General features: G+C 44.5%; 1 protein-coding gene across 1 annotated transcript in view; it reads right to left on the bottom strand.

The window, feature by feature from the left end:
- SMNDC1 (survival motor neuron domain containing 1) overlaps positions 1 to 26573 on the bottom strand; it is a 759314-nt gene that overhangs the window by 141655 nt on the left and 591086 nt on the right. Inside the window, exon 4 of the mRNA XM_044055698.1 lies at positions 7846 to 7999. Coding sequence (XP_043911633.1) covers positions 7846 to 7999 — 154 coding nt within the window. The remainder of the gene's footprint in view (positions 1 to 7845; positions 8000 to 26573) is intronic.

Genomic DNA, 26573 nt, shown 5'->3' with positions numbered 1-26573 from the left:
GGCTGGAAAGGACCAATTTTTGGAAGGCCAATTTCTACTGAAACGTGGGGGTTGTACCTGTAGAAAATCTTTCACCGTTTGCATTGATTTAGCCTTTTCCACCATTTTCCTTAATACCTCCTCAGCATTAGCACCAAATAATACATCCTTTTGCAGAGGGGCATCTAGAAATTTAGCTTTGACATGATCTGGTAAGGATTGTTCCTTGAGCCAGGCATGTCTACGTATGACTGATCCTGTAACAGCAGCTCTACATGAGGCCTCTAGAGCATCAAAACCACATTGTAAGGTATGTTTACCTACTTGTTCTGTACTATGCATCAAATCCTGCAACTCCTTCAAGTCTGGTTGTTCAGGTTGTGACATTTTACTTCTCAATTGTGATAACAAAAACTGTTGGTACTTTAGCATATGGAACTGACAGTTTAAAGCCCTCATGGTTAAGGTGGCCGAGGTATATACCTTTTCCCCCCACCTTTCTAAGGATCTGGAATCTCTCTCGGAAGGTAATGGATTTTTAGCAGTGGAGGCCTTAATTCCCTTGGGGCCCTGTGAGAGTTTCTGGGTCAGCAGCATGGCTTTTGTATAGAAATTGGTGTGAGTCAGGAACCCTGTAGTACCTGTCAGGCTTGACTGGGGCTGGAGGTAGAGAATCCGGGTTAAGGCAGACCTCCGAGTACACATCATCTAGTATGTCCAAGATAGGCGGTATAGCCAGAGGCCTGTGCTGAGGTAGCAAGAGAAATTCCCTAAGCCTTTTCTTGGAATCAGAATAATCTTGGCCTTCCCAGTGGAAGTGTTCCCTTAAGGTATGCAAAGTTTCCCCAAAAGAGTAATCCTCTGGGGGGGGGGGGATACAGAGGGAATAGACTCCTCTGCATCAGAGTCTTCAAAAGGGGAGTAAGAATGTTCCTGTTCATCAGAGTGCTCTGATATAATGGAGCCCTGATCAGAGGAGGGGGATTCTTCCTCCACTCTGGGCCTTTTGCCCGGCGGGGGGTTGAGAACCCCTGATAAGAGTAATTAAATCCTCAGCCATTTTAAGCATCTGTTTTTTAGGCATGGGGCCTGGAGATGGGCCCTGTGTAGCTTGTCTCTTGGGATGCATGGCTGCTTTAGACTTCGTGAAAGCCTTGATGGAAAAAGAAGAGGAAGGTCTGAAGACACCTTGAGAGGCGGTAGACCTGTCCACATTTTGAGATTCACCGCCAAGAGTGGCTTCATTATCTGTAGTCGGGGTGTGGGCCGAGGAGCCTGCGACCTCGGGCACAGGAGACACCGCCAAGGAAGCGTCGTCGGTAGTCAGGGGCTGCGCAGGCGCCTCGCTGAGAACCGGACCACGTGTAGTCTGCTTTGGTGCTGTGTCGGTAGAGGCCGCGGACCTCGTGTGTCGGTCCTTATCTTTGCGCTTTTTAGACAAAACTGGAGTCGGAGTATCCGACGACATAATATAGTTAAAGTTTTTGCCAAAATAATGCTGGGCGAACTTCGCCCGACGCTTAATGGTGCGTTTGTTGAATGTAGCACAAAAACGATAGACCGAGACATCGTGGTCTGGGCCTAAACAAGGAATACAGAAGGAATGTAAATCCTTATGCGGTATTTGCTTCCCACATGAAATACAATTATTAACTTTGTCTGACATCGGTCTGAGGCAAGAAAAGTTTCCCCAACGGGGTACTTAGCTTTCAAGAAGACTTCGGTTGCAAAATTTTCGTAATTTCAGGAGCTGGCCAACCGGCACTTGCGAACTGCTTCTGCTTCGGGCACCGTGCGGCAAGAAAGACTGGAGAAAATGGCGTTGGCTGGTTCTTTTATACCCCTGTCGCACTGACGTCAGGGAAGAAGCGATGACAACCGACGCCGGACCAAGACTTTGGAATTCGGCCGACCGAGGACCCGCCTGACGGCAGGAGAACCCATCTGTTATGACTGCAGCTGTATGCACGATGAACATCTGCAGGCAGATAACCCAAGTGTGATGACTGCAACAGTGAAACACGAAGAACATCATGCTTGCCAGTACCTCTGGGCTAGGCAGAGCTTGGTTTTAATTTTGTTGGGTGCTATTTGCGGGCTACACAGAGCTTTTAATTCTTATTGCAGGGTTTCTTATACTTCTACCACATGGAACTGTTCTTACATCTCCCACTGTACTTGTGTCTAAAGAGGACGATTTATGTTGCAGCTATCTAGAAGTTCCTTTTGCTTGTAGTGGCCGATACACTGGGGGACAATTACGGTTGGATTTTAGCTACTGGCTGTCGTTACTAGAAAATTCTGAAATACAATGACTTTCATTTGATCGAAAATACCATTCTATCATGGTCTAACTTGACAAGAGAAGCTCTGATGGTTAGAACTCAGTTGATCAATGGTACATTTTGTAAATATAAAAAGTTCTTCCCATACAGGGATTTACCAGTCACTCAAGGCAATCTGTACTAATGAAATTAAGGAGACAGTGCCTACATTACAGGAATTACAACTTTCCCAGTAAAATGCACAGTCAACGGAGTCAACCGTAATGATCATAATACTGCTGATTACAATATACAAGTCAATGAGGTATACTTTATTTCAGGATGGCAGTATCCCCCAATTATGTTGCATCTCTATAACCAATAATTACAAGGTTCTTATTAGCACTCCTTTAAGGTTTGTGCCGAGTGGTTTGCTTTAAGACTTAAGAACGTAGCTGGTCACAACACTTCTGGTCCCGCAGAATCTAAAGAGGGAAGTCATTATACTCAGATATTGTCAACATAAATTCCAGAATTATAAAACAGAAAGCAGAATGGTGAAACAAACACTCACCATAAGGAGATAAACCACTAACCTATGAAGCCAGTTAAGTCCAATTTATATTTTCTCAAAATATACAAGTCGTTTACTTGTTAAAAGGCTGTGGACATCTGCCTTAGACTGGGATGCCTAATATCTAAACCAAATTGCTCAAAATCATCAGTTGTACCAGTCATCTTTTCAGTGGTCTGGATGTATCCCTTATTTTGACTCCAATGAAAAAGATGATCCTAACTTAGTCCAGCCTGGCACAGCGTTTCTGCATCACATCAACCACCAATGGCACATCTGCTGGAGACAAACTACTGCATTACCTTAAAGGTATATAAAGATCCTGTGACCAGTTTTGTATATGGCAATGCTCACGTAGGTTTCAGGTAAATCTGTATGAGTGTGGGTGTACTAATGGTATTAAGGGAATCTGCATGAATAACGCAACACAAAGAGGACTATGACTGATATGCTTTGCAGGTAAAAACCTTCTTTGATGCTGATGATTAGAAGACGGAAGGTTTTATTCTTACAGCAGGTGCTTGGATTCATCTTCCAGTACTGATACTGGAGGAGAATAAAGGAAGGTACTACACTCCTGAGGAGTTATCCTTCAAATGAGATGCTGAACTGAACTGAACTTCCTACATGCCACAACTGATGCAGTCTCGGGTGGATGTACAAGATCCCATGGAACTTATAAAAAAATATATATGAATAAAAGTAAGAGTTGTTCCTTGGTGCCCTGGCCAATCAGTACAAATATTACTTCAGGTATCTCCTGAGAACAGACCACAAAAGCCTGGTCAGACTAAGCAAGTCAACAAAACAAAGTGTTACTTGGATACACTGGGGGATTAATCATTGAGAACTTCAGCTTAAGACCTAGAAGAAGGTGGCTGCTTACTCCTGTTTTCAAACACAAACTTTTGCCACTGAAAATAATGAAATATCTTTATAACTACACCAATAAAATCATAGAACAAATTCTGAAGTGCCAATACCTCTCCTGCTTACAATCTAATGGAAAAAAAACAGACTCTCTGTATGATGTGGGTTACTTTATGCTAAAGTGTACAGCTACTGCTGAAAGAAAATCTGACATGTCTGGTTTTGCTATTAAAAAGTGACATACAATTTAGGAATTCATCTGACCCCACAAACATGTGTAGCTGGTTTGCTTCCATAGAGGCATGCCTCAGCAGTGCTAAGGTATGCTAGATATATTGTCACACTGACTCTAATCAGAAAGGCAGAGAATGTCATGTTCTACTAATGGTAGACACAAGTTACCACTGTGTGTGACCAGCGCTTCTACTATGGCATCCAAGGTGTTGGTCTTACAACCTGTCTGCTGTCTGCTGTATGGGTCTGTGCAAAGCTGCACCATTCATAACTTTAATTTCATTATTGTCTGAGTTTATTTTGTTACTTACACATCCTAAGTTGTTCCTGCCAAAATGGAACTTGTCAACCAGGCCTCAAACCTCCAGGAAACAGTCAAAAGCATCCATGATGCAGAAGCCACTAAGAAAACCTCATCTTCAAACAGATGGCATATTTAGGCTTCCCCTAGATGACTCCTGTCCCTGCGCTACTATAGCAAATTTCTCACTTTCACTTCGATTCCATATGGAAAAGAACAGCTCAGAAATCATGCAGTTCCCTTTCTCCACAGTCAACCAATTGGGACTGATAACATTTTTCCCCTGCTGTCTGCAGGGTCCCTCTCTCAGATGTAGGCCAGAGTGCAACTTATTCTCAGTATTTTGCTTACTAGCAAGCTCCTTAGTAGTTAGGTTCTTTCTTACCAGCAGTTTGCCTCCAGCTGTTATGAGAATGCATGCTCATCTGGGTGCCCTGGATATGCTATGCTATTCCTGCTAAACAGGAATTTCATGCCTTCAGTATAATACATACATAAAAGGAGCACAGGCTCAAGCAGGGCTGGAAGGGAGTTTATGCAAACACAGTCATTTTAGTGGTCTTCTGCCTCTCAGCTCAGTGTGTAACATCAGAATTTTATGAAATCTTGTCCAAAGATCCAAGCATTCAAAGACATGAATCTGATCCTGTTTTAAGTATAGACAACTGTTTTGTCAGGGGATGCAGCTGCAGAGGCCGTAAGAGCATACAGATATCACAGGCATAAAGCAGACTAGAACCATTTAGCTAAGACGACTTTGTAGTAATGTGCCACAAACATAATGCTTGGAAGTGTTTATATAACATACTATGCAGAAAGTAGGAGACAGGTGCAAGCATGGGGTGAGACATCAGGTGCATTTACCATTGTATTATATTTTCTTTCCTGATACAACCTGAATGTGTGGTTTACTGCATTTTTGTTTTCCTTCACACACTGGTTAGTACTCAGTATGTGGACTTGAGAAACAAGGCAGACGAAGATGTAAAACAAAAATACCACCAAGAAAGATGTCTTAAGCTCCACAGATTAAAAGGATCACAAAAGAAAAAGCTCTGAACTTCCTAGCATTCAAGTACCTGATCAACAATAAAGTACTGTTAACCAGGACTACTGGAACAAAGTACAGGACTCTAAAGTCAGAGTGCCAGAGAGGAAAAAACCTTGTCTACAACTTCAGATTCTTTGTCAAACAGTGATACAGTGGTATTCTGAGCTACAGCTAGTCGAATTTCGAATGAAATAATGACCGTCCATTTTAAACAGGGCGTCTGCCTTCTTCAGAGGCAAATAGCTACTGCCTGGGTACTCTAAATCTGCAAGAATCTCACTCCTTGAAGACAGGTTTCATAACAGATGAGCCAGGAGACTTCATCTTTCTTCCACAAATACTAGTTAAGCCTCATTTGGGGAAAAGACAAAGGAAACAAAATCCAGCCTAGGGAGGACCTTTCAGCTTAAGGGGACATGAAGTGAAGACCTAGACCGAGTCCATCCCCCCAGACACTTGCTAAATCGAACTAGAATATAGTTTATGTTGTCTTGAGTAGGAGGCAAGGAATAAAAAACACATTTGCAGGTGGACAAAGGGACCCAGCATAAGATGGAGAGTGCCAGAGAAGACAGTGGCAAGAACTGCATTCAGGGCTCCACAATAACAACCCCAGAAAACTCTAATGGTGGGTTTCTACATCTGTTTGTCATATCAGAATATGGAAACAGTGCACATGGAGTCCAGCCCAGTGGACATAACTGAATGCATCATGCAGTGCAGAAGGAGGGGAAACCATCTTAACATTTGATGGCCTGGCAAGGATAGTGTTTACAAGATCAGAAATTACTTCCCAAGGGCAGAGCAACCTCAAAGTGCTTGTCAGAGTATTTAAAATTCCAACGACAAAAACAGCAATCCAGGACCACCACAGCTTCAGACAGAAAAACTTTAATAAAAGGTTAGCGCTTTCATGCCAATAACTCGACAATGAAGTGCCGAGTTAATGGTATGAAAGCGCTAACCTTTTATTAAAGTTTTTCTATCTGAAGCTGTGGTGGTCCTGGAATGCTGTTTTTGTCGCTGTATGCCGTTTGCCTTGCGGGGATCTTTGCTGCCTTGGTATCATTTTATATTCTACATTTAAAATTCCAGTCAATATTAACAGAATGGCTGCCCATGTATTTCCAATGCAACAGGTTTGGTATTTGCACCTCCAATACACTTCACAGAAGCAATCACAGGAATGCCTCTAGTCTATCTTTTCATTTATCAGGTGATGATGGGTGCAAGGTGAAGTCTTTGCTAACAGAGACAGTCTACAGCCAGTGAAATGGAAGAGGTCAACAAGGTGGTGAACTCCCACCCCCTTCCATCCTTCCCTGGGTCTCCCCCATCCTTCATTAAGTAAAGCTGCTCCTCCTTCCTCCCCCAGACTTCTCCAAGTGAGGTAGGGATGGCATGGTTCTTACTTGCCTGCAACTGCTGCTGCTTGCTGCGAAGGGCTGTTATGATCTACCCCTTTTTTCCTTGTTCCCCACCCCTTCACTTGGCAATGGCAGACCACACCTTCCCTCTGGGAGGCTTCTTCTAACATCCCACCCCTTTGCATGGGCACATTTATCCCTCCCTGCCAGTACCTCAGGCACCAGAGATGCTAAATGAACCCAGTTCACTTGGGTCATCATCAGGGTTTTCTCTCTCAAGCCACTACGCTAGCCAAGATGGTGAACTTTCATGAAGAAGGCTTAGGCCAGTTCCTGACCTCCTGCTCCCTTACCTTTTACTCTGGTCAGTGTTCTGCCCAGGACTTCATGAGGGAACACCTTTGCTCAGCAATGCACAGGTTATTACCTCTCCAACACTGCTACCCTCTACAAGTTTGTAGCTTCTCATTCTTTCCACGACTAGAAGCTAGACAAATTCTGGAACACTACTCTCCTGGTCACTGTGCTCCTTTCATAGGTGGATGAAGTACTGCTAACGTGGCTCTTTGCTAGTAATCTATTGCCCACAAGAAAACCTACAGGGCTTAGGATTCTGGCGCACTGAAATTTAAGAACAAAATGCACTAAGACATAAACAGTGCAGGCAGCCAAAAAACCCACTGAAGCACAGTGCCAGAAAAATACCAATGATAAGGTCCACAAGGAGCTCCAGTTACCTACTACAAAGGGACTCAAAGTTAACTCTGTATATGTGTTCTGCAACACACCTTGTTAACTGCTGGACATACAGCAAGAAGTTCTCTCTTTCAATTTTAGTATCTGAAACTTTAGAAGAAAGGACTTCTGGTAAAGTGAATTTCAGCTGATGACCACGTATGAATCGTCAGCTCTACAATGACAAGCACTGGTAGCTCATGGCATCCCCTTTAAGACAGCTGAAATTAAGAGGGTGCACTGATGAAATAACTATGCATTCCTTAAATCCATGATAAAATCAAAGGCTACGGAAACTTTTTAAACGCTGTACAAACAGTTGCAGATCAACATCGTTAGCTTACAAAACTAAAAATCAAAATTCTCCAACATTTTAATGTGAAAAAATATCTACTGCAGCAGAAGGGAAGTACAAGAAAAACAGAAAAGTCTGCCTTGTGAGCTATTACATACAAACAATTAACACAGACCTGGCCTTTTTTATTTTTGTTGTAAGCTCTGTTGTTAAACTGTTGCCATTTCATTTTTTGGTCTTCTCTCTCCTGTTCAAGCTCTCTCATTCTCATGGCCTTCTTCAAAGCTTTCTTCTTTTTATATTCTCTTTGTTGTGCAATCAGCTCCTTTCTACAAAAAGTGAAAACATTTTATCTTTGCACCAGTTTTATGACGCTTGCATTAACACTTCTATGAAGCAATATTCTGACAGATCACAACTGCACAAAACATGGCGATATTAATGTGGCTACTAACTGTAAATAGAAAATTATGGGCACTTACCATAAGAGTTTTGGAGAGGGGGGAAAGGCTCAACTTTGGTAACCTCTAGGACTTCGCTGCAACTGCCTCTCCAATTCTGAAAACAGTGAAAAAGCTGAAGACATGTATCAAATAAAAGTAACACAAATATATCAGTTGGACAGGGGATGAAAGAAGGATTAATTACTGAAGAAACACCTTTTCTAACAGACTGGTCATTATGCTAAGTTCTCATAACCTTATAATTTGGTAAAAGGAGATCCACGTTCAGTAACCTCTGGAGGCCCTAGATAATTCTACAGGGGTGGCTATTTCTTTGACAACAGTGGCTGCGAAAGATATTCCAGAACTTGAAACTATGCCAGCTCATTGTGCCTTACAAAGATGTTTTAAGGATGATCAGACCGCAGCTGCGGAGCTATCAGCCTAGGTGGCATTACAAGAGTAAGTTAGCAGAGATGCAACACCCCTAGCAGAATGCTTCTTTTGTATTAACTATACTGATTTCCCATATTTGCAACAGCAAAAGGAAATGGATTTACCTAGCCAGGGTGAATGGCCCGTTTCATGACTTTCTAGTCTAAACACAAATTAGCAAATGAAAGAGTCAACTTCAGTAAATCAGTCCTAGTCACACATACCAGAGCTGCATACAGCAATCCATATGGTGAAGTTGTTGATTACATTGATTTGTGAAAGCTGTGAAGGAAAACAGGGCAGACTGATTAAGATCATCTTTAGTGGACACCTTAAGCATAAAGGTCTGATTAGTCCTGACAGCAGCTTATTTTATTCAAAGTTACATTACAAAACATGGCCTGAACCCCTGAAATAAATGACAGAAATAAAAGCTACCAAAAATAATGAACTCTACAAAAAAACTCACTCAGAAATCTACTGACACAAATGGAAGAAGGTTCAAAGTGTCATTATGAAATAGCTGTCTTATGGGGAAAAAAACAGAAAAATAAAAACAGATTTTTCATGGGTGCCAGAGAAATAAAGTACCGTAGAAAGGCTTTAAGGCGTTAGAAGCCTTCTGGAGGCCAAGGATAGTACAGCTGTTTACACTTACCATAAATGTAGATGTTCGAGTGTATTCACTGTTGCAGTCATTACATTTGGGGTAATCTGCTGGCAGGTTGCCCTCAGTCAGCCTGAATAACAAAGTCTTGGGTTCTGCGTCGGTTGCCGTCTCCTCTTCCATGACATCAGGTTATCAGGGGTATAAAACATGCAGATGACACCATTTTAATCAGTTTTTCATGCCCCGATGTCAGGTGCCCCCCAAATGGGGAGTATAACTATAAATATATAAATGCACTGTAGAACACACAAAATTTACCTTCAACTAAAAGCAAATACACCACAAAGGCTTTTGAGTATAGTGACGGAAAGAAGAGGTATAGAAAGGGGGCTGGCGGGTGGGTAACCCAGACTGCAACAGTGAATACACTCGAACATCTACATTTATGGCAAGTGTCTACAACTGTACTATGTTCTTTGTGTTTCACTGTTGCAGTCATTATATTTGGGTAGAATCCCAAAGCTATGGATGGGAGGATGGAACTAAATAGCATTAGGAGCAGCTATAAGGCCCTGCAGGACTGCAGTGGCAAAGCCTGCCCTGGATTTAGAAAAGAGAGGTAAATGGTAATGCTTTGTGAATGTATAAACTGAGCTCCAAGTAGCAGCTTCTAGAATGTCTCTGGTAGGGACCCTTCTGAGAAAAGCTGCTGAAGTAGAGGCAGCCCTGGTGGATTTGGATCTGATCGCCTTGGGCACAGTTTTACCATGGTGCAAGTAGCAGAAACGAATGCAATGGCTTATCCATTTAGAAATAGTCTGCTTTGATATAGCCTTCCCCTCTGATCCTGCAGCAAATGCCACCAGTAGTTGCTCAGACTTTCTTAAAGATTTTGTCCTGTTTAAGTACAATCTTAGTTGTCTGTGTACATCCAATGAATGCAGAATCCGCTCCCCCTTGTTCTGCGGATTTGGGAAAAAAGTTGGCAGGTGAATGGTCTGGTTAAGAGCCACACTGGATACCACCTTAGGCATAAAAGAAGGATTGGTCCTGAGGGCCACCTTGTAAGGGTAAAATATAATGAAAAGCTCCACTGCCATGACAGCCTATAGTTCTGAAACCCTTCTAGCTGAAGTGACTGCCAAAAGAAAGGTCGTCTTCCAAGAAAGAAATTTTATATCCACAGTAGCTGCTGGTCCAAAAGGAGGTATGGTGAGTTTTTCCAGCACAAAACTGAGGTCCCATGCAGGAGTTGGCACTCTCCTGGGAGGCCTTAAATTTTTGGCCCCTTTGAGGTACTGTTTTATCAGGGGATGAGAAAAGAGGGGAGGCTCTGTGTTGTAATGAGCCGAGATGGCAGAGGCATGGATTTTTATTGAAGAAAAAGATAGGCCCTTATGAAGCATCTCAGTTAAGTATTGCAAAATCTGATGAATATTGGGCTTTGCTGTGTCTATTCCTTGTGCTTGGTTCCAAGCACAGAATCTCTTCCATTTATCAACATAAGATTTTCTAGTACTAGGCCTTCTGGCCTCCAAAATGACATCCATCACAGGTTTACTGAGAGATGTGGTTGGTGGTGAAATTAGTTGATTAGCCATGCTGCAAGATTCAGAGTTTGGAGCTGAGTGTGCAGAATTTGATAGTTCTGCTCAGACAATAGGTGAGGTGTTTGAGGCAAGTACCACGGAGGAAGGTGTGACATTCCTTAGAAGTGGGTACCAGTGTTGGTGAGGCCAGTCCGGAGCAATTAGAATCATTTTTGGTTTTTCCTGTCTGATTTTTAGTAAGACCTTGGAGAGTAGAGGCAGTGGGGGAAAGGCATAGACTGATAGGTTTTCCAACTGAAGGATAGAGCATCCACTTTCCATGCTTTTTTTGTGATGAGTTCTTGTGCAGAATTTGTCCAACTGACAGTTTTGGGGAGAGGCAAATAAATGTCTGGGCTCCCTCATTTTGTGTTAACATGCTGAAGATTTGTGGATCCAGTTTCCATTTGTGCGGGTCCATAAGATTTCTGCTTAGGTCGTCTGCCAGAGTATTTTGCTCTCCTGGCAGGAACTGAGCTTGAATATGTATTTAGTAAGTCAAGGCTGTGTTCCACAAGGCCATGGCTAGTCTGCAAAGGGGGTAGGAATGTGTACCCCCCTGCTTGTTTATGTAACACATAACTGTGGTGTTGTCCGTCTTTATCAGTAGTTGTCCTGCATGAAGTAAGTCCTTGAAGGCTGTCAGAGCATTCTGAACAGCTAGCATTTCTTTCTGGTCGATATGCAGACGCATTTGGTTTGGGCTCCATTTGCCCTGAATGCATCTCCCTGCCAGGTGGGCCCCCAAGCATAGTCTGATGCATCTGTAGTTAGGGTTTGGGTGGCAGGGGGTAGAATGAATGGACAGTCCCTTGTTTTGGTGACATGCCTCTGCCCACCAAAGAAACTCCTGTTGCAGGCAGGGAATGAGAGGAATCAGCTTCCAGGCTGTGACAATGTTGACTCCATAAGCTTTTTAGGTACCATTGCAGTTTCCTCATATGCAGTCTCATATATGGAATTAGTAGAATGCAGGATGCCATGAACCCCAAAGCCTGCAGAATTTGTCTTGCAGATAGCTAGGTTTTTGTTGCCACTTGTTTGATGTATGCTGTCAATTGAATTTGTTTGTCTGGCATGAGGTAAGGCATCTGGGCAGTTGTATTCAAGCTTGCACCCAGGAATGTAATTATTTGAGAGGGTACCAGTTGTGATTTCTTTTCGTTTATGGTGTATCCTAGGCATTCTAGAAGCCTTTTTACAAATGCCAGATGTTAAAAAAGAGTGTCCTTGAACTCTGCTTGAATGAGACAATCGTCCAGATATGGATAAATTTCAATATTTCTTTGTCTGTAAAATGCAATTACTGGTGCCAGGCACTTTGTAAAGTCCCTGGGCGCAGTAGATAAGCCAAAGGGCAGTGCAGAGAATTGGTAATGCAAAAAGCCTGCTATGAAACAGAGGTATCTTCTGCAAGATTCCCTTATTGGGATATGCAGGTATGGCCTCTTAAGTCTAGAGTTACCAACCAGGCATTCTTACCTAGCATAGGCAGTAACTGTTGTAAAGTCAGCATTTTGAATTTTGGAATGTCCAGGAATGTATTTAGAATTGATAAGTCCAGAATTGGATGCCATGTTTTGTCTTTTCTGGGTACCAGGAAAAGTCTTGAATAAAATCCTAGTCCTTTTTCCTTTTCTGGCACTGGTTGAATAGCCCCCATATCCATGAGGGACATGACTTGTTTCTGGGCCTCTGCCCACTGGTTTGATGGCAGATCTGGCCATCCCGTTTGGGATTGGCAACGTGTGGAAATGAAATCTGTACCCCTGGGATACTATGTTTAATACCCACTTGTCCTGGGTAATTAAATGCCAATTTTGGGCATGAAGTGCTAGTTTTCCCCCCAAGGGGGCTGCCAAAAGATAAGTGCTTGGAGATGGCAGAGGAAAGTCATTGAGACTGTTTACTGTAGGGTTGTGCTTTGTTACCTCCTGATTTGGAGGTGGAGGCACCCCATTGCTTTGACCTGTAAGATCCTGGTGATTGAAATCTGGAGCCTTTGGAGAGTCTGGGTTTGCCCTGAGCGGCTCTGTTGGACACAGGAAAGGACCAGTTCTTAGTAGGCCAGTGTCTACTGAACCTGGGTGGCTGCACTTGCAAAAAATCTTTTACAGTTTGCATAGATTTAGCTTTGTCTTACATTTTCTTTAAAACCTCTTCTGCCTTATTACCAAACAGACTGTCCTGCTGTAAAGGGGCATCCAACAATTTAGCTTTAAGATGATCAGGGAGATTTTGCTCCTTGAGACAGGCATGCCTTCTTATCACAGATCCAGTTACGGCAGCCCTGCAAGAGGCCTTCACGGAATCAAAACCACACTGCAAAGTATATTTTCCAACCTGTTCTGCTGAATGCAATAAATCCTGTACCTCTTTATTTTCCACACAATCAGAAATCAACATCATTTTCTGTTTCAGTAAGCCCATAACATGCTGTTGATATTTAAGCATATGAAACTGGCAGTTTAAAGCCCTGATTGCCAAGGTTGCAGAAGTGTGAAAATGACTCAGCAAAGCTCCTTGTGGTCCTGCAGAGTGGTGCTAGCAGCAGAGCGACAAAAAAGAGTGACTGCTACCTGATCTAAGTATTCTTTACTGCCTTTACATTAGCAACTGCATATTCTCGCCGAAAAGCGAGTTTGAAACTGCTGTACTACTTAAATAAGCTTGTTATTGCATTTTTTTGCTTACCTGCACTTTAAAATCGTTTTTTTTGCTTAATTTAACTGTTGAGGCTGCCCACTCAAGTGCACTAGCCTGTGCAAAGCATTTACTGTGTTTTCCTGCTGTCTTAAAAAAGAAAAAAAAAAAATATATATATATATATATATCCTTGTTTCCCGCCTTTTCTGAGTTTGAATAGTCCTGAATTCAGGTTTTGTTGTATTCTGGACTTTAGTACATGTTCCTGTGTTGCCCATATCCTTACTTGGATAGGAGGAAGCTTCTTTGTTCACCAGTGAGAGTGGGGAGCTTTTGAGCAGCCTATCTGTCCCTGGAGGAGTGGTCTCAGCCCAGAAACTAGTTGTTTATTGGCCGTTTTGGGCTAATTCCTAGCTCTTTCATGTGCCCTGCTTAAAAACCCGCTTTAGCGCAATTTTGCGCATTGCGCAGCGCCGCTTAAACAGGTTTAAAGTATTACCGGCTCCACAAAGTCTGCTCTTCACTTTTTCCCTTAGAACTGCTCTAAATCTCAAAGTAAGCACTCTCTTTTCATTTTAAAGCCCTGCAGTTGCTCTTATAAGCAATCTTATAAGTAAACACTAAAATTAAAGCACTACACCCTCTTATGCTCCTTTCAAGTATTTGGCTCCCTATTGGTCCTTTATGATAAGTCAAAAGTAGTTGCTTATACTATTCTGGCATGTCCAAAGGTCAGTTTCGGGTTTACTCTCCAGTCCAGCTGGTGAATCTGGGAATTTTGAGGCAATGTTACAACTGCCTTATGTACACACACCACCCTCTCATCCTCCCAACAAGCTCAAATATATGTGAGAGATGCAACTATATAGCCAAACTGGAGGCTGAGTGCTCTCAACCCATTACTGTCAGTCAGTCAGGAGGAGAAGGTAACCACACACACCACAAATCCAGTCTCACATAGACCTATCACAACAGCAAATTAAACACACACAAAAACATACTCGGAGGCTCTAAATAAAAATCTGCCTGAGCAGCAGAGACCTCCAAAGCAGACATCCAAACAACCGCTACCCCACAACAATACGCACGAATCACATAGTTCACAAAGTCAGTGTGCCACACAGTCACAGCCCTTAAGGCTAAACAACACACCTAATACACTTGTAATAGGTGACTCTATTGTCAGACACACTGACGTCCCACTCACCAGACTGAACAAGGACAAGGTCACTGTAAGCTGCCTGTCGGGTGCCAGGATCCGCCACATAACACAAGCACTCAGGTCACTCCAAAGCAAGTACAAATATGACTCCGTCATTGTCCATGCTGGTGTGAATGACCTGAGATGTACCTCCCTGGACTACATGAAAAGAGACAGAGGAGCTCTCTGATCATGTAGCCCAGGCCGGTATGACCCTGACCTTGAGTAGCATCTTACCCTAACCAAGAATAATGCCACAGTATAAAGATAAAATGATCAATTTTAACAATTGGCTAAAGTATTGGTGTCATTCAAAGGGGATCCAGTTGTCTGTCAGCCAGGGATGACATGCTCGACAAGCCACACTGCTTCGCTAGGGACGGCTTGCACCTGTCACCCCTGGGCTTTCGGATACTGGCTAAGGCTCTTGCCACCCCCATAGTGCCTTTTTTAGGCAAGGCTCAAAAGACAAACCCACCACCATAGACAACACAAGGAAAAAGAAACTAATGGTAATGCTGCTCAACGCCAGAAGTCTAAACCTCCTCTCCTTAGTATGGAGAATATCGATATCTGTCCAGTAACAGAAACCTGGTTCAAGGCTCCCGAGAGCACCCCAGCACTACCAGGTTATACTACATACCATGCTTTTCGGCCCCAAAACTCAGACTGAACCACAAAAGGAGGGGGAGTATTCATATTCATCAAAGATACCCACACCTCCAGGTTAGTGGCACTGCACGAAGCATCGGAGACCATCCATGTGCAACTAACAGTGGGCAAAACTGCCTTTCAGATTGTAGCCTGCTACAGACCACCCTCCTAAACCCAGGAACCCCACTCGGTTTTCCTGAGAACACTGGAGAACATGAAGATCTCTCTAAACACCATTATAATGGGTGACTTCAACTACCCAAACAATGACTGGGAAAACTACTCAAGCCACAACATCCTCGCCCAATGGTTCTTAGAATTTATAAACTCAAATGCTATGGAACAACTGGTCACCACTCCCACAAGAGGGGAAGACATACTGGACCTGGTCATTACCAACATGGGGACTCTATGTTCCACACCAGAGGTATACCCCTCACTGGTAGGATCAGACCATAAATTAATCTCACTGGATATCCATATCACGTCCCCACCACCAGCCAAGGAAACCACGGTGAAGAACTTCTCAAAAGCAAACTTCACACTTCTCAAAACCGAGGTGGAATCTTTCAAAGCCCCCAGGTCAGTGGAAAATATGGCCCAAACCACAGAATCCTTTTCAAACGCATTCTTATGGACACCTACAGGAATGCATGGATCGTGCTATCCCAAATAAAACCACGACTCACTCCTCCAAAGGCAGGAGACCTGTCTGGTGGACCCCGGCCATAAATAAGCTATACAACAGAAGGAGGAAGCTACTACATGATACAGCAAAATCCCAAAAAGGGAAGGCATCTCTCATCAGTACTAGCAAGAAACTATGATCCCTCATAAAATCATCCAAGGCCAGCTTCGAAAGAAAAATTGCACAAGACGCTAAAGATAATCACAAGGCCTTCTTTAATTATGTCAGGAACCTGGGTGGCAACTCCCAGATATGCTCTGAGTTAGTGCAAAATGACAAAAAATACACTGAACCCACAGACATTGCCAACATTCTGGCAGACGGGTTCAGTGCAAACCCCCCCCCCCCCAAAGAGCAAATGTCCATCACAAAAGAGTGTAGCCTCCCTGACATCACAGATGCACAGGTGAGAGCTGCCCTCTCCAAAGCAAAAAACACAGCATCAATGGGACTGGACGGTGTCCTGGGCTGCGTCTTACACAAGCTCCAAGAATAACTGAATCCTCACAAAGTCACTGTTCAATCTCAGCCTTACTACAGGATATGTACCCAAGGAATGGCGTATAGCAACAGTGGTCCCACTCCACAAAGGTGGTGCCACAACAGACCTCGGAAACTATCGCGCTATAAGCCTGACTAGCCTGGTCTGCAAAGCTATGGAGCGTATCATCATGGAACTCGAACAAAGACACTGGGAACCTCCCCAATTCGGCTTTGTTAAAGGCAGATCTTGCCTCTTGAACCTGGTCAATTTCTTTGAAACAGTTACCAAGGCCATAGATGAAGGGAAGGTAGTCCACACAGCCTACCTGGACCTCGCAAAAGCCTTTGACACAATACCTCACTCGGCATCATAAATAAGCTCACCAGCTTAAATATCAACCCTATGTCACAAGATGGGCTGCAAACTGGCTCAGGGATAGAACCCACATGGTCAGAATCGCAGGTGCCATGTCAGACTCTAAACCAGTTACAAGTGGCGTCCCACAAGGCTCAGTCCTGGGACCTCTCGTTCGGTATATATTTCTCTGAGGTACAGGCTAACACGGGAGGACTATGGCTGACCAAGTTCGCAGATGACTGCAAACTGGGTGCCATAATCGACTCTCCGGCTGACACAAGCATCCAAAAGGGTCTCACAGAGACGGATAACTGGTGCCAGAGCAATGGCCTAAAGCTAAATGCCAAAAAGTGCATAGTCATCCCCTTTGGGAAAAACAAAGTGCCCACAAATTACCACATAGGTGGTAATCCATTAAGTATGGAAGAAGTAATTAGGGATTTGGGGACCCAAGTAGATTCTCCTTTGACAATCACGTTGCCAAAGTGGTTAGAAAGACCTTTTACATAGCCCACCTTATCACAAAAGGGTTCACATCTAGATCAAAATAGGTCATTGTACCTCTCTACTCATCACTCATCAGGCCCATAATTGAATACAATGCCCCATTTGGGATGTACCTCACCCGACACCTGCAGCAACTGGAAAGACCCCAAAAGTACCTCACCAAGAGGATCAAGGGTCTCAAACAGATGCCCTATGCAGTTCGGCTAAAGAAGCTCCAGCTCTACTCAGTGGCGATCTGTGCCTGACATATAAAGCCATGTCCAACCCAGAATTAATGGACATGCTCCACCTCAGGAAATCCAAATCCCTGAGAGCTACACGCTCCAGGGACTTAAACCTCAGCATCAAAATAAATAGGACATGCTGGAGGGACACATTCATATCCCAGAGGCTCCCCTCACTCTGGAACAAAATCCCAATCCAGGTTAGGCAGAGCCCCTCACTGACCCTCTAAGAGAAATCTTGATGAGTGGATGGGAGATCGTAAGATTACCCCTGGGATCTCTTCTGTGTCCCTGCTAGACAGAGGCACAGTAAACTAATCTTAAAAGGGCTATCCTCTGTGAACTACTAACAAGAGGCACAGTCAACTAATCTAAAAGGGTGGCGAAAGCCAAACACACTCTGGCTAGGCTTGTACATGCCCTAGGGCAGATAGCCTAGTATCAACATATGAACCTATAAGAAGTGTAAACCTTCTTTCCCCATTTATCCAGCGCCCTGGAATCTCTATCAGAAGGGGTAGGATTTTTGGCTGTAGAAGCCTTAACACCCTTGGGACCCTGAGAAATAGTTTCAGGGTCAGCAGCAGGATATTTGAAAGAAATGAAAGGAGAAATGGTGCAGTGGTTAGTGTGTATGCCTTTCAAGTGCAAGGTGCAAGGTTTGATTCTCACCACTGGAAAGAGCATTACATATTGAGGGTTGGGAGGGTGGCCTAATGGTTAAGGTGTTTGCCTTACAAACACAAGGTGCAGGGTTTGAGTCTCACAAGGGATAATTGGCTAGGCTTAAAATGGCTCGCAAGGGCAGTTAGCTTAGTACTAATCTATGAACCTATGAAATTTGTGGGAGTAAGGAACCCTGTAATATCTGTCTGGCTTACTAGGAGCCGGAGGCTGGGAATCAGTATCCATGCCTGATTCTGAGAACACATCAACAATGTCTAACACAGGAGGTGTATTGCCAAAGGCCTATGCTGAGGAAGAAGAAAATCCCTAAGCCTCTTTTTAGATTCTGAGAAGTCCTGACTCTCCCAGTGAAAATGTTCCCTTAAAGTATGCAAAGTCTCTCCAAAAGAGATTCTCAGGAGGAGAAGTAGAAGGGATGGACTCTTCTGCATCAGAGTCCTCATAACGTGGAATAGAAAATTCCTGATCAGAAGAGAAATAAAAAAAAAAATGGAAACCTGATCTGAAGATTCATAATCAGTGCCTTGCCTAGGCCTCTTAACAGGGGGGGGGTATGAACCCCTGATCAAGGTAATTAAATCCTCAGCCATTTTGATCATTTGTTCTTTAGGCATAGGGGCCTGAGCACGTGGCTCATGTCGGTTTTTTAGACACAGAAGTTGATTTTGGCCTGGTTTTTGATGATGGCATCGGTTTAATATACAAATTTTGAGGCCTGAAAACACCCTCAGAAGCCGGTGCCTGCTCAGCGGCTAAGGACCCATCCAAGGGAGAGACATCCGTGGGTTCAATACTTGCAGAAACTCGTGGCATATCGGACTCCGAATGGGTCTCGGTAGAGGCCTGCGACTCAAAAGTAGTGGGCATCAGGAGCTGCGAATGCGCCTCACTGAGTACTCCACTGGCTTAGGAGAAGCTTCGTCGTCGGTTTTGGACCTCGACAGTCTGTCTTTTTCCTTGCGTTTTTGTGAACTCCGGTAGTCGGATTGCTAACTGATGACATTTCAGGATAGTTAACTCTTGAACCAAAATATTTAGAAGCAAAAATATACAGACGCTTGATACTGCATTGGTTAAATTTAGCACAAAACCAACAGCAAGGCACGTTGTGCTCAGGGCCTAGGCAAGGAATACAGTACAAATGAAAATCCTTATGAGGTATTTGCTTCCCACAAGTAATGCAATTATTAACTTTTACTGTCATCGGTAAGGAGCAAGAAAAAGTTTCCCCAACGGGGTACTTAGCTTTAATTTGAAGACTTCGGTTCTGAAATTCGAAAACAAAAATTTTAGGAGTCGGCCGACCGGCACTTGTGAACTGCTTCTGCTTTGGGCACTGCGCAGCAAGAAAGACAGATTAAAATGGCGTCGGCTGCATGTTTTATACCCCTGACAACCTGATGTCATGGAAGAGGAGACAGCAACCGACGCAGGACCCAAGACTTTGTTATTCAGGCCGACTGAGGGCAACCTGCTAGCAGATTACCCCAAATGTAATGACTGCAACAGTGAAATACGAAGAACATCCAGGACTGCAACAGTAAATACACTTAAACATGTACAGTTATGTTAAGTGTACACAACTGTATTATGTTCTTCGTGTTTCATTGTTGCAATCATCACCTGTGGGAGGATTCAAAAAGCTGAGGAGAGGGATGGTAGGATTAGTAAGAGACCTAGGAATGGGTCAGCATGCCTTGCAGAACTGCAGAGGCAAACCCTGCCCTAGCCTTAGAAAATACAGGTAGGTGGTAATGCTTGGTAAAGGTATGAACACACGTCCAGGTGGCAGCTTCCAGGATGTTCCTGGTGGGAACTCCTCTGAGGAATGCTGTGGATGTGGAGGCTGCCCTAGTGGAATGGGTTCGAACAGACTTCAAGGGGGGGGGGGGTTCCCATGCAATCTGTAGCAGAAATGGACACACTGTGATATCCATTTGGAAATGAGCTTCCCTTCTGCCCCAGGACAAAGCTGACAAGTAGTTGGTCTATTTTCCTGAAGGGTTTAGTACGGTCATGATACTATCTGAGCTATCTGTGCACGTCTAGAGAGTGCACTATTCTTTCCCCCTTGTTTTGAGGGTTAGGAAAGGTGGGTAGATGTATGGTCTGGTTGAGAGTTGCATTAGATACCAACTTGGGCATAAAGGAGGGATTAGTCCTCAGGGAGAGACTGTCTGCATGGAAGGTAATGAAGGGCTCAATAGCCATCAGTGCCTGAAGTTCTGAAACCCTTCTGGCTGAGGTGACAGCTAAGAGAAAAGCAGTCTTCCAGGAGGGGTATCTTATAGTTCTGCTGAAGCAGCTGGTTCGAAGGGTGGTAAAGTTAGTTTTTTCTAAAACATAATTCAGGTCCCAGGCAGGAGTGGGTGGCCTTCTGGGAGGTCTGATATTAGAAGACCCTCTGAGGAACTGTTTAATCAAAGGCTGGGAGAAACAGGGGCTGTTCTGTATCAAAATGAGCTGAAATAGCTGCGGCATAGAGGAGAAGCCACTATTAAGTAGCTCCACTAGGTAGTCCAGGATAAGAGGGAGATTGGCTCCAGGAGGAGAATCTTTTCCATTTTCCTGCGTAAGATTTTCTGGCGCTGGCCCTTCTGGCCTCTGCGATGATGTCTAGGACCCGTTTGCTTAACAGGGGCCCTTTGTTTGCCATGGAACAACTAGTCACCGTTCCCACAAGAGGAGAAAATATACTAGATCTCATCACAAACATGAGGACAAAATGCTCCACACCGGAAGTATATCCCTCATTGGTGAGATCAGATCACAAACTTATCTCACTGGAAATCCACATCCCGCCCCCACCCCAAACAAAAAAGACCACAGTGAAGAACTTCTCTAAAGCAAACTTCACACTACTCAAGACTGGTGTGGTATCCTTCAAGGCCCCCGAGCCAGTGGAAACCACAACCCAAGCTGCGGAAGCCCTTACAAATGCCTTCTACGAACACCTCCAGGACTGCATGGATCAGGCAATCCCTAATAAAACCAAGACTCTTTCCACCAAGGGCAAACGTCCAGTCTGGTGGACCCCAGCCATAAACAAACTTTACAATAAGAGGAGAAAGCTGTTACATGATGGAGCAAAATCCATAAAAGAGAAGACACCCTTGATCATTATTATTAAAAAAATACGAGCACTCATAAAATCATCCAAGGCCAACTTTGAGAGAAAAATTGCAATAGATTCAAAAGACAATCATAAGGCCTTCTTCAGCTATGTTAGAAACCTGGGTGGAATCTCCCAGATATGCGCAGAATTAGTCCAAAATGATACAAAAATCACTGAACCCACAGACATTACCAACATACTGGCAGACAGGTTCAGTGCAAACGTCACCCCCCTCACCCCCCAAAAGGAGAGATAACTATCCCAGTGGAGTGTAGCCTCCCAGGCATCTCAAATGCGCAGGTGAAAGCTGCTCTCTCTAAAGCTAAAAACACAGCATCAATGGGACCGGATGGTGTCCCCGGCTGTGTGCTACACGAACTCAACGAGGAACTAAACCCGCATATAAGGCAGCTGTTTAATCTTAGCCTTACCACAGGATACGTGCCCAAGGAGTGGCGTACGGCAACTGTGGTCCCACTCCACAAAGGCGGTGCCTCTACAAACCCTGGTAATTACCGCCCCATAAGCTTAACAAGCCTGGTCTGCAAAGCTATGGAGAGGATCATAATGGAACTCATAAACAAAGACATAGGGGACTTGCAGACATTGGACCCGACCCAGTTTGGATTTGTCAAGGGCAGATCATGCCTTTTGAACTTGGTCGACTTCTTCGAAACAGTCACCAAGGCCATTGATGAGGGAAAGGCAGTCCATACAGCCTACCTTGACCTTGCAAAGCTTGACACAATACCCCACTCGGTATTATAGAAACTTACCAGCTTAAATGTAAACCCATATGTCACAAGATGGGTTGCAAACTGGCTAAAGGACAGAACCCACAGGGTTAGAGTTGCTGGCGCCAAGTGGTGTCCCACAGAGCTCAGTCCTTGGCCCCCTGTTGTTCGGCATCTACTTCTCAGAAGTACGGGCAAACATAGGAGGACTATGGCTGACAAAGTTTGCAGATGACTGCAAACTGGGCGCCATAGTGAAAAGTACATCGGACACAGATATCCTTCAGAGGGGTCTCACGGAAACTGATAGCTGGTGCCAGAGCCATGGCCTGAAGTTAAATGCCAAAAACTGTATAGTCATACCCTTCGGGAAAAACAAGGTAACCCCAAGCTACCATATAGGTGGCAATCCATTAAGCACAGAAGAGGTTATCAGGGACCTGGGGACCCAGGTTGACAGTGGCCTTTCTTTTGACACTCATATTGCTAAAGTGGTTAGAAAGACCTTCTACATTGCCCACCTGATCATGAAGGGATTCACATCCAGATCAAGTGAGGTCATTGTTCCCCTGTACTCTTCACTTATCAGACCAATGATCGAGTACAATGCCCCATTCGGGATGTATCTCACCCGACACCTGCAGCAATTGGAGAGACCCCAAAAGTTCCTCACCAAAAGGATGAAGGGACTCCAAAATCTGTCATATGCTGCCAGACTGAAGAAACTCCAGCTCTATTCAGTCGCATACGCCTGCTCAGAGGTGACCTGTGCCTGACATACAAGGCCATGTCCAACCCGGAATTAATGGACATGCTCCACCTCAAAAATCCAAATCTACCAGATCCACTAGAGCAAGTGACTTAAACCTTAGCACGGATATAAATAGGACATGCTGGAGGGATAGATTTGTCACCCAGAGACTCCCTATGCTGTGGAATAAAATCCCGGTCCATGTGAGGCAGAGCACCTCGCTGGCTCTGTTCAAGAGAAATCTTGACCGGTGGATGGGAGATCGTAGGTTTACCCCGGGAATCATCTCTGTGTCACTGCTGGACAGAGGCACAACAAACTAATGGGCACAGTATTTTTTAACATAAGGGGTGGCGTAAGCCACAAAACTTTGGGCTAGGCTTATAAATGCCTTAGGGCAGATAGCCTAGTATAAACCTATGAACCTATGAGCCATACTGATAGAGAGTCTGCAAGTCTGGGTGCAGAATCCCCCCCCCCCCACACCCCCGAGTTAAGAGGTCTGAGATCAGGTGAAGCTGCCTGGGAGGCTGTAAGGTCAGGCTGTGCAGAAAGGGGTACCAATGTTGTCTTGGCCAATCTGGAGCAATGAGGATGGCCTTTGGTCTTTCCTCCCTTATTTTTATCAGTACCTTGGGAATAAGAGGCAGAGGAGTGAATGCGTACACAAAGAGGGTGTTCCAGGGGAAGGTCAAGGCATCCACCTTCCATGCTAGGTGGTGATACTTCCTGGTAGAGAACTCTTTCAGCTGATGGTTGAGATGTGAAGCAGAGAGATCCACCTCCAGAGTCCCCCATGCCCGAGTGATTTGTAAAAAAATTTTTCTGTGGCGCTGCCATTCGTCAGGGTCTAGTAAGTTTCTGCTTAAGTGGTCTGCCAGGGTGTTGTTGATCCCTGGTAGGTATTGGGCTATCAGGTGTAGTCCCATGGAAGAGGCCGTCAGCCAGAGGTTCATGGCTAGCCTGCACAGTGGGGTAAGATTGGGTCCCTCCCTGTTTACTGATGTACCACATTACTGTGGTGGTGTCTGTTTTGATAAGGAGAACCCCTGGCTTGAAAAGGGTTTGAAAGATGTCAGAGCCTTTTGCACTGCCATCATTTCTTTCTGGTTGATGTGCAAGGGAAGGTGCTGGGAATCCCAAAGACTTTGGGTGCACCTGCCTTCTAGGTGAGCGCCCCAATCTATGTCTGAGGCGTCGGTGGTAATGGTCTGCCCCGGCTGGGTGGAGGGTGAAGGAAAGACCCTGGTTCTAAGTACAGGCTCCTGCTCACCAGAGAAATCCGGCCCTTATACAGGGGATCAGAGGTAGAGAGGTCTCTAGAGGTTGAGAGTGCTGACACCAAAGTTTTTTAGGTACCACTGAAGTTTTCTCATGTGAAGCCTGGCCAGAGGAATTAGAAGGATGCAAGATGCCATGTACCCCAAGGCTTGCAGGAACTTTCTCGCAGTGAGGTGACTTCTGGAAGCCAGCTGGGTAACACAGAGAGGCAGGAAGCTCTGCTTTTCTGGGGATAGGAAGGCCATTTGGGATGCCGTGTCCAGCAGTGCTACCAAGAAAATGATCTTCCTGGAGGATGTTTGCCTTGATTTCTTCTCGTTGATGGTGTACCCTAAGAAGGTTAAGAGGGTTTTGACAAAGAGGAGGTCCTTGAAGAGCTTTTCATTGCAATCTGCCTGAATGAGGCAGTCGTCCAGATAAGGGTATATTTTTCTGTCTGCAAAAGGCTATAGCCGGGGCTACTCATTTGGTGAATACCCTGGGAGCAGAAGATAAGCCAAAGGGTAGCGCAGAGGTATGCACGGAGCTCCATGTAGCAGCCTCTAAAATGTCCTTTGTTGCCACTCCTCTTAGGAAAGCTGTGGATGTGGCTACAGCTCTGGTGGAATGTGGCCTAATATTGGCTGGCACACCTTTTCCATGGAAAGAATAGCAGAATCTGATGCAGTGTCCAATCCATTTTGAAATTGTTTGTTTGGAGATTGCTTTTCCTTGTACTCCAGCAGCATAGGCTACAAATAGTTGGTCAGACTTTCTGGTGGCCTTAGTTCTGTCCAAGTAGTAGCGTAGTTGCCTGTGTATGTCCAAAGAATGCAGCAGTTTTTCCCCCCTATTTTGAGGATTGGGGAAGAAAGTAGGCAGATGAATAGCTTGATTTAGAGACACCCTGGAAATAACTTTTGGCATGAATGTAGGATTGGTTCTTAGAGAAACTCTGTTCTGATGAAAAATGAGGAAGGGAGGCACTGCCATGAGTGCCTGTATCTCCAAGACGCTTCTTGCAGATGTGACTGCCAATAGAAAGACTGTTTTCCATGATAGAAATTGCATTTCTGAAGTTGCTGCTGGCTCAAAAGGAGGAAGAGTTAACTTTTCCAAAACGAAATTGAGGTCCCATGCACGTACTGGCTGTTTTCTGGGAGGTTTGATATTCTTTATCCCTCTTAGAAACTGTCTTAGCAAAGGATGTGAAAACACTGGTGGGTCACAATTGTAATTTGCTGAGATTGCTGAGGTGTGAATCTTTATAGAAGAGTATGAGAGTCCAGTATGAAACATTTCTGCCAAGTATTCTAATATCTGAGGTATATTCAGTAATGTTGTGTCCTGACCCCTGTTGGCATTCCAGATGCTGAATCTCTTCCACTTGGCTGAATAGGTTTTTCTGGTGGAAGGTCTGCGTGCTTCTAGTAAGATCTCTTGAACTGTCTTGGAAAGAGAGATAGCTGGAGGAGTCATGGTAACCTCCAGGCTGTCAGATGCAATGTTTTCAGGTTTTGATGGACAGTCCTGTAATTGTGTTGTGTTAGGAGCAGGGGCCATAGGGGCAGAGGTCACGGTCTGGTCCGAGTTATGCTCAACAGCAGAGGATATCAGTGTTGCCTTGGCCAGTCTGGAGCTATCAAAATGCCTGTTGGTTGTTCTGCTTTGATCTTCAGTATCACCTTGGTTAGCAGAGGTACACAGGAGGGAATGCATACATTTTTAGGGAGTTCCAGCTGAAGGAGAGAGCATCCGTTTTCCAGGCTAGAGGATGGTGGGTCCTTGTGCAGAACTTTTCCAGGTGATGATTTAAGTGGGAAGCAAAGAGATCTACGTCCGGTCTTCCCCATGTCTTTGTTAGTTGTGAGAAAATGTGAGGATGCAGCATCCATTCGTGTGGATCCAAGGAATTTCTGCTCAGGTTGTCCGCCAGTACATTGTCCTTGCCTGGCACAAACTGGGATTGCAAATGTATCTTCAGACTCAGGGATTTTTCCCAGAGAAGCATTGTTAGTCTGCAGAGGGGATAAGAATGAGTGCCTCCCTGCTTGTTTATATACCACATGACAGTGGTGTTGTCTGTCCTTATTAGCAAATGTCCTTGTTGTAGTGATTTTTCGAAAGCCTCGATAGCATGTATCACTGCCAACATCTCTTTTTGGTTTATGTGCAGATGTCTTTCCTTTGGTGTCCATAGACCTTGAATGCATCTGCCCTCCATGTGCGCCCCCCATCCATGATCTGAGGCGTCTGTTGTAATCATTTGACCTGCTTGTGGTCTGTTGAAAGACGTGCCTTTGTTTAACTGACTCGCTTGAGCCCACCACAAAAATTCCTTTTGCAGACATGGAATAAGTGGGATTACGTCCTCTAGGCTTTGGCTGTGTTGGGACCACCATAAGCTTTTTAAATACCATTCTTTCTCATATGAAGTCCTGCCAAAGGTATCAGAAGAATGCAAGATGCCATGAACCCCAGGGCCTGCAGGATTTTCCTTGCAGTCAGCTGGGGGAGT

This window comes from Protopterus annectens, chromosome 14.part0 (assembly GCF_019279795.1).
Source record: "Protopterus annectens isolate FY-2018-M chromosome 14.part0, PAN1.0, whole genome shotgun sequence".
Classification (NCBI taxonomy): domain Eukaryota; kingdom Metazoa; phylum Chordata; order Ceratodontiformes; family Protopteridae; genus Protopterus; species Protopterus annectens.
The sequence above is the reverse complement of the archived record's forward strand: the minus strand, read 5'-3'. Positions and strand labels throughout refer to the sequence as shown.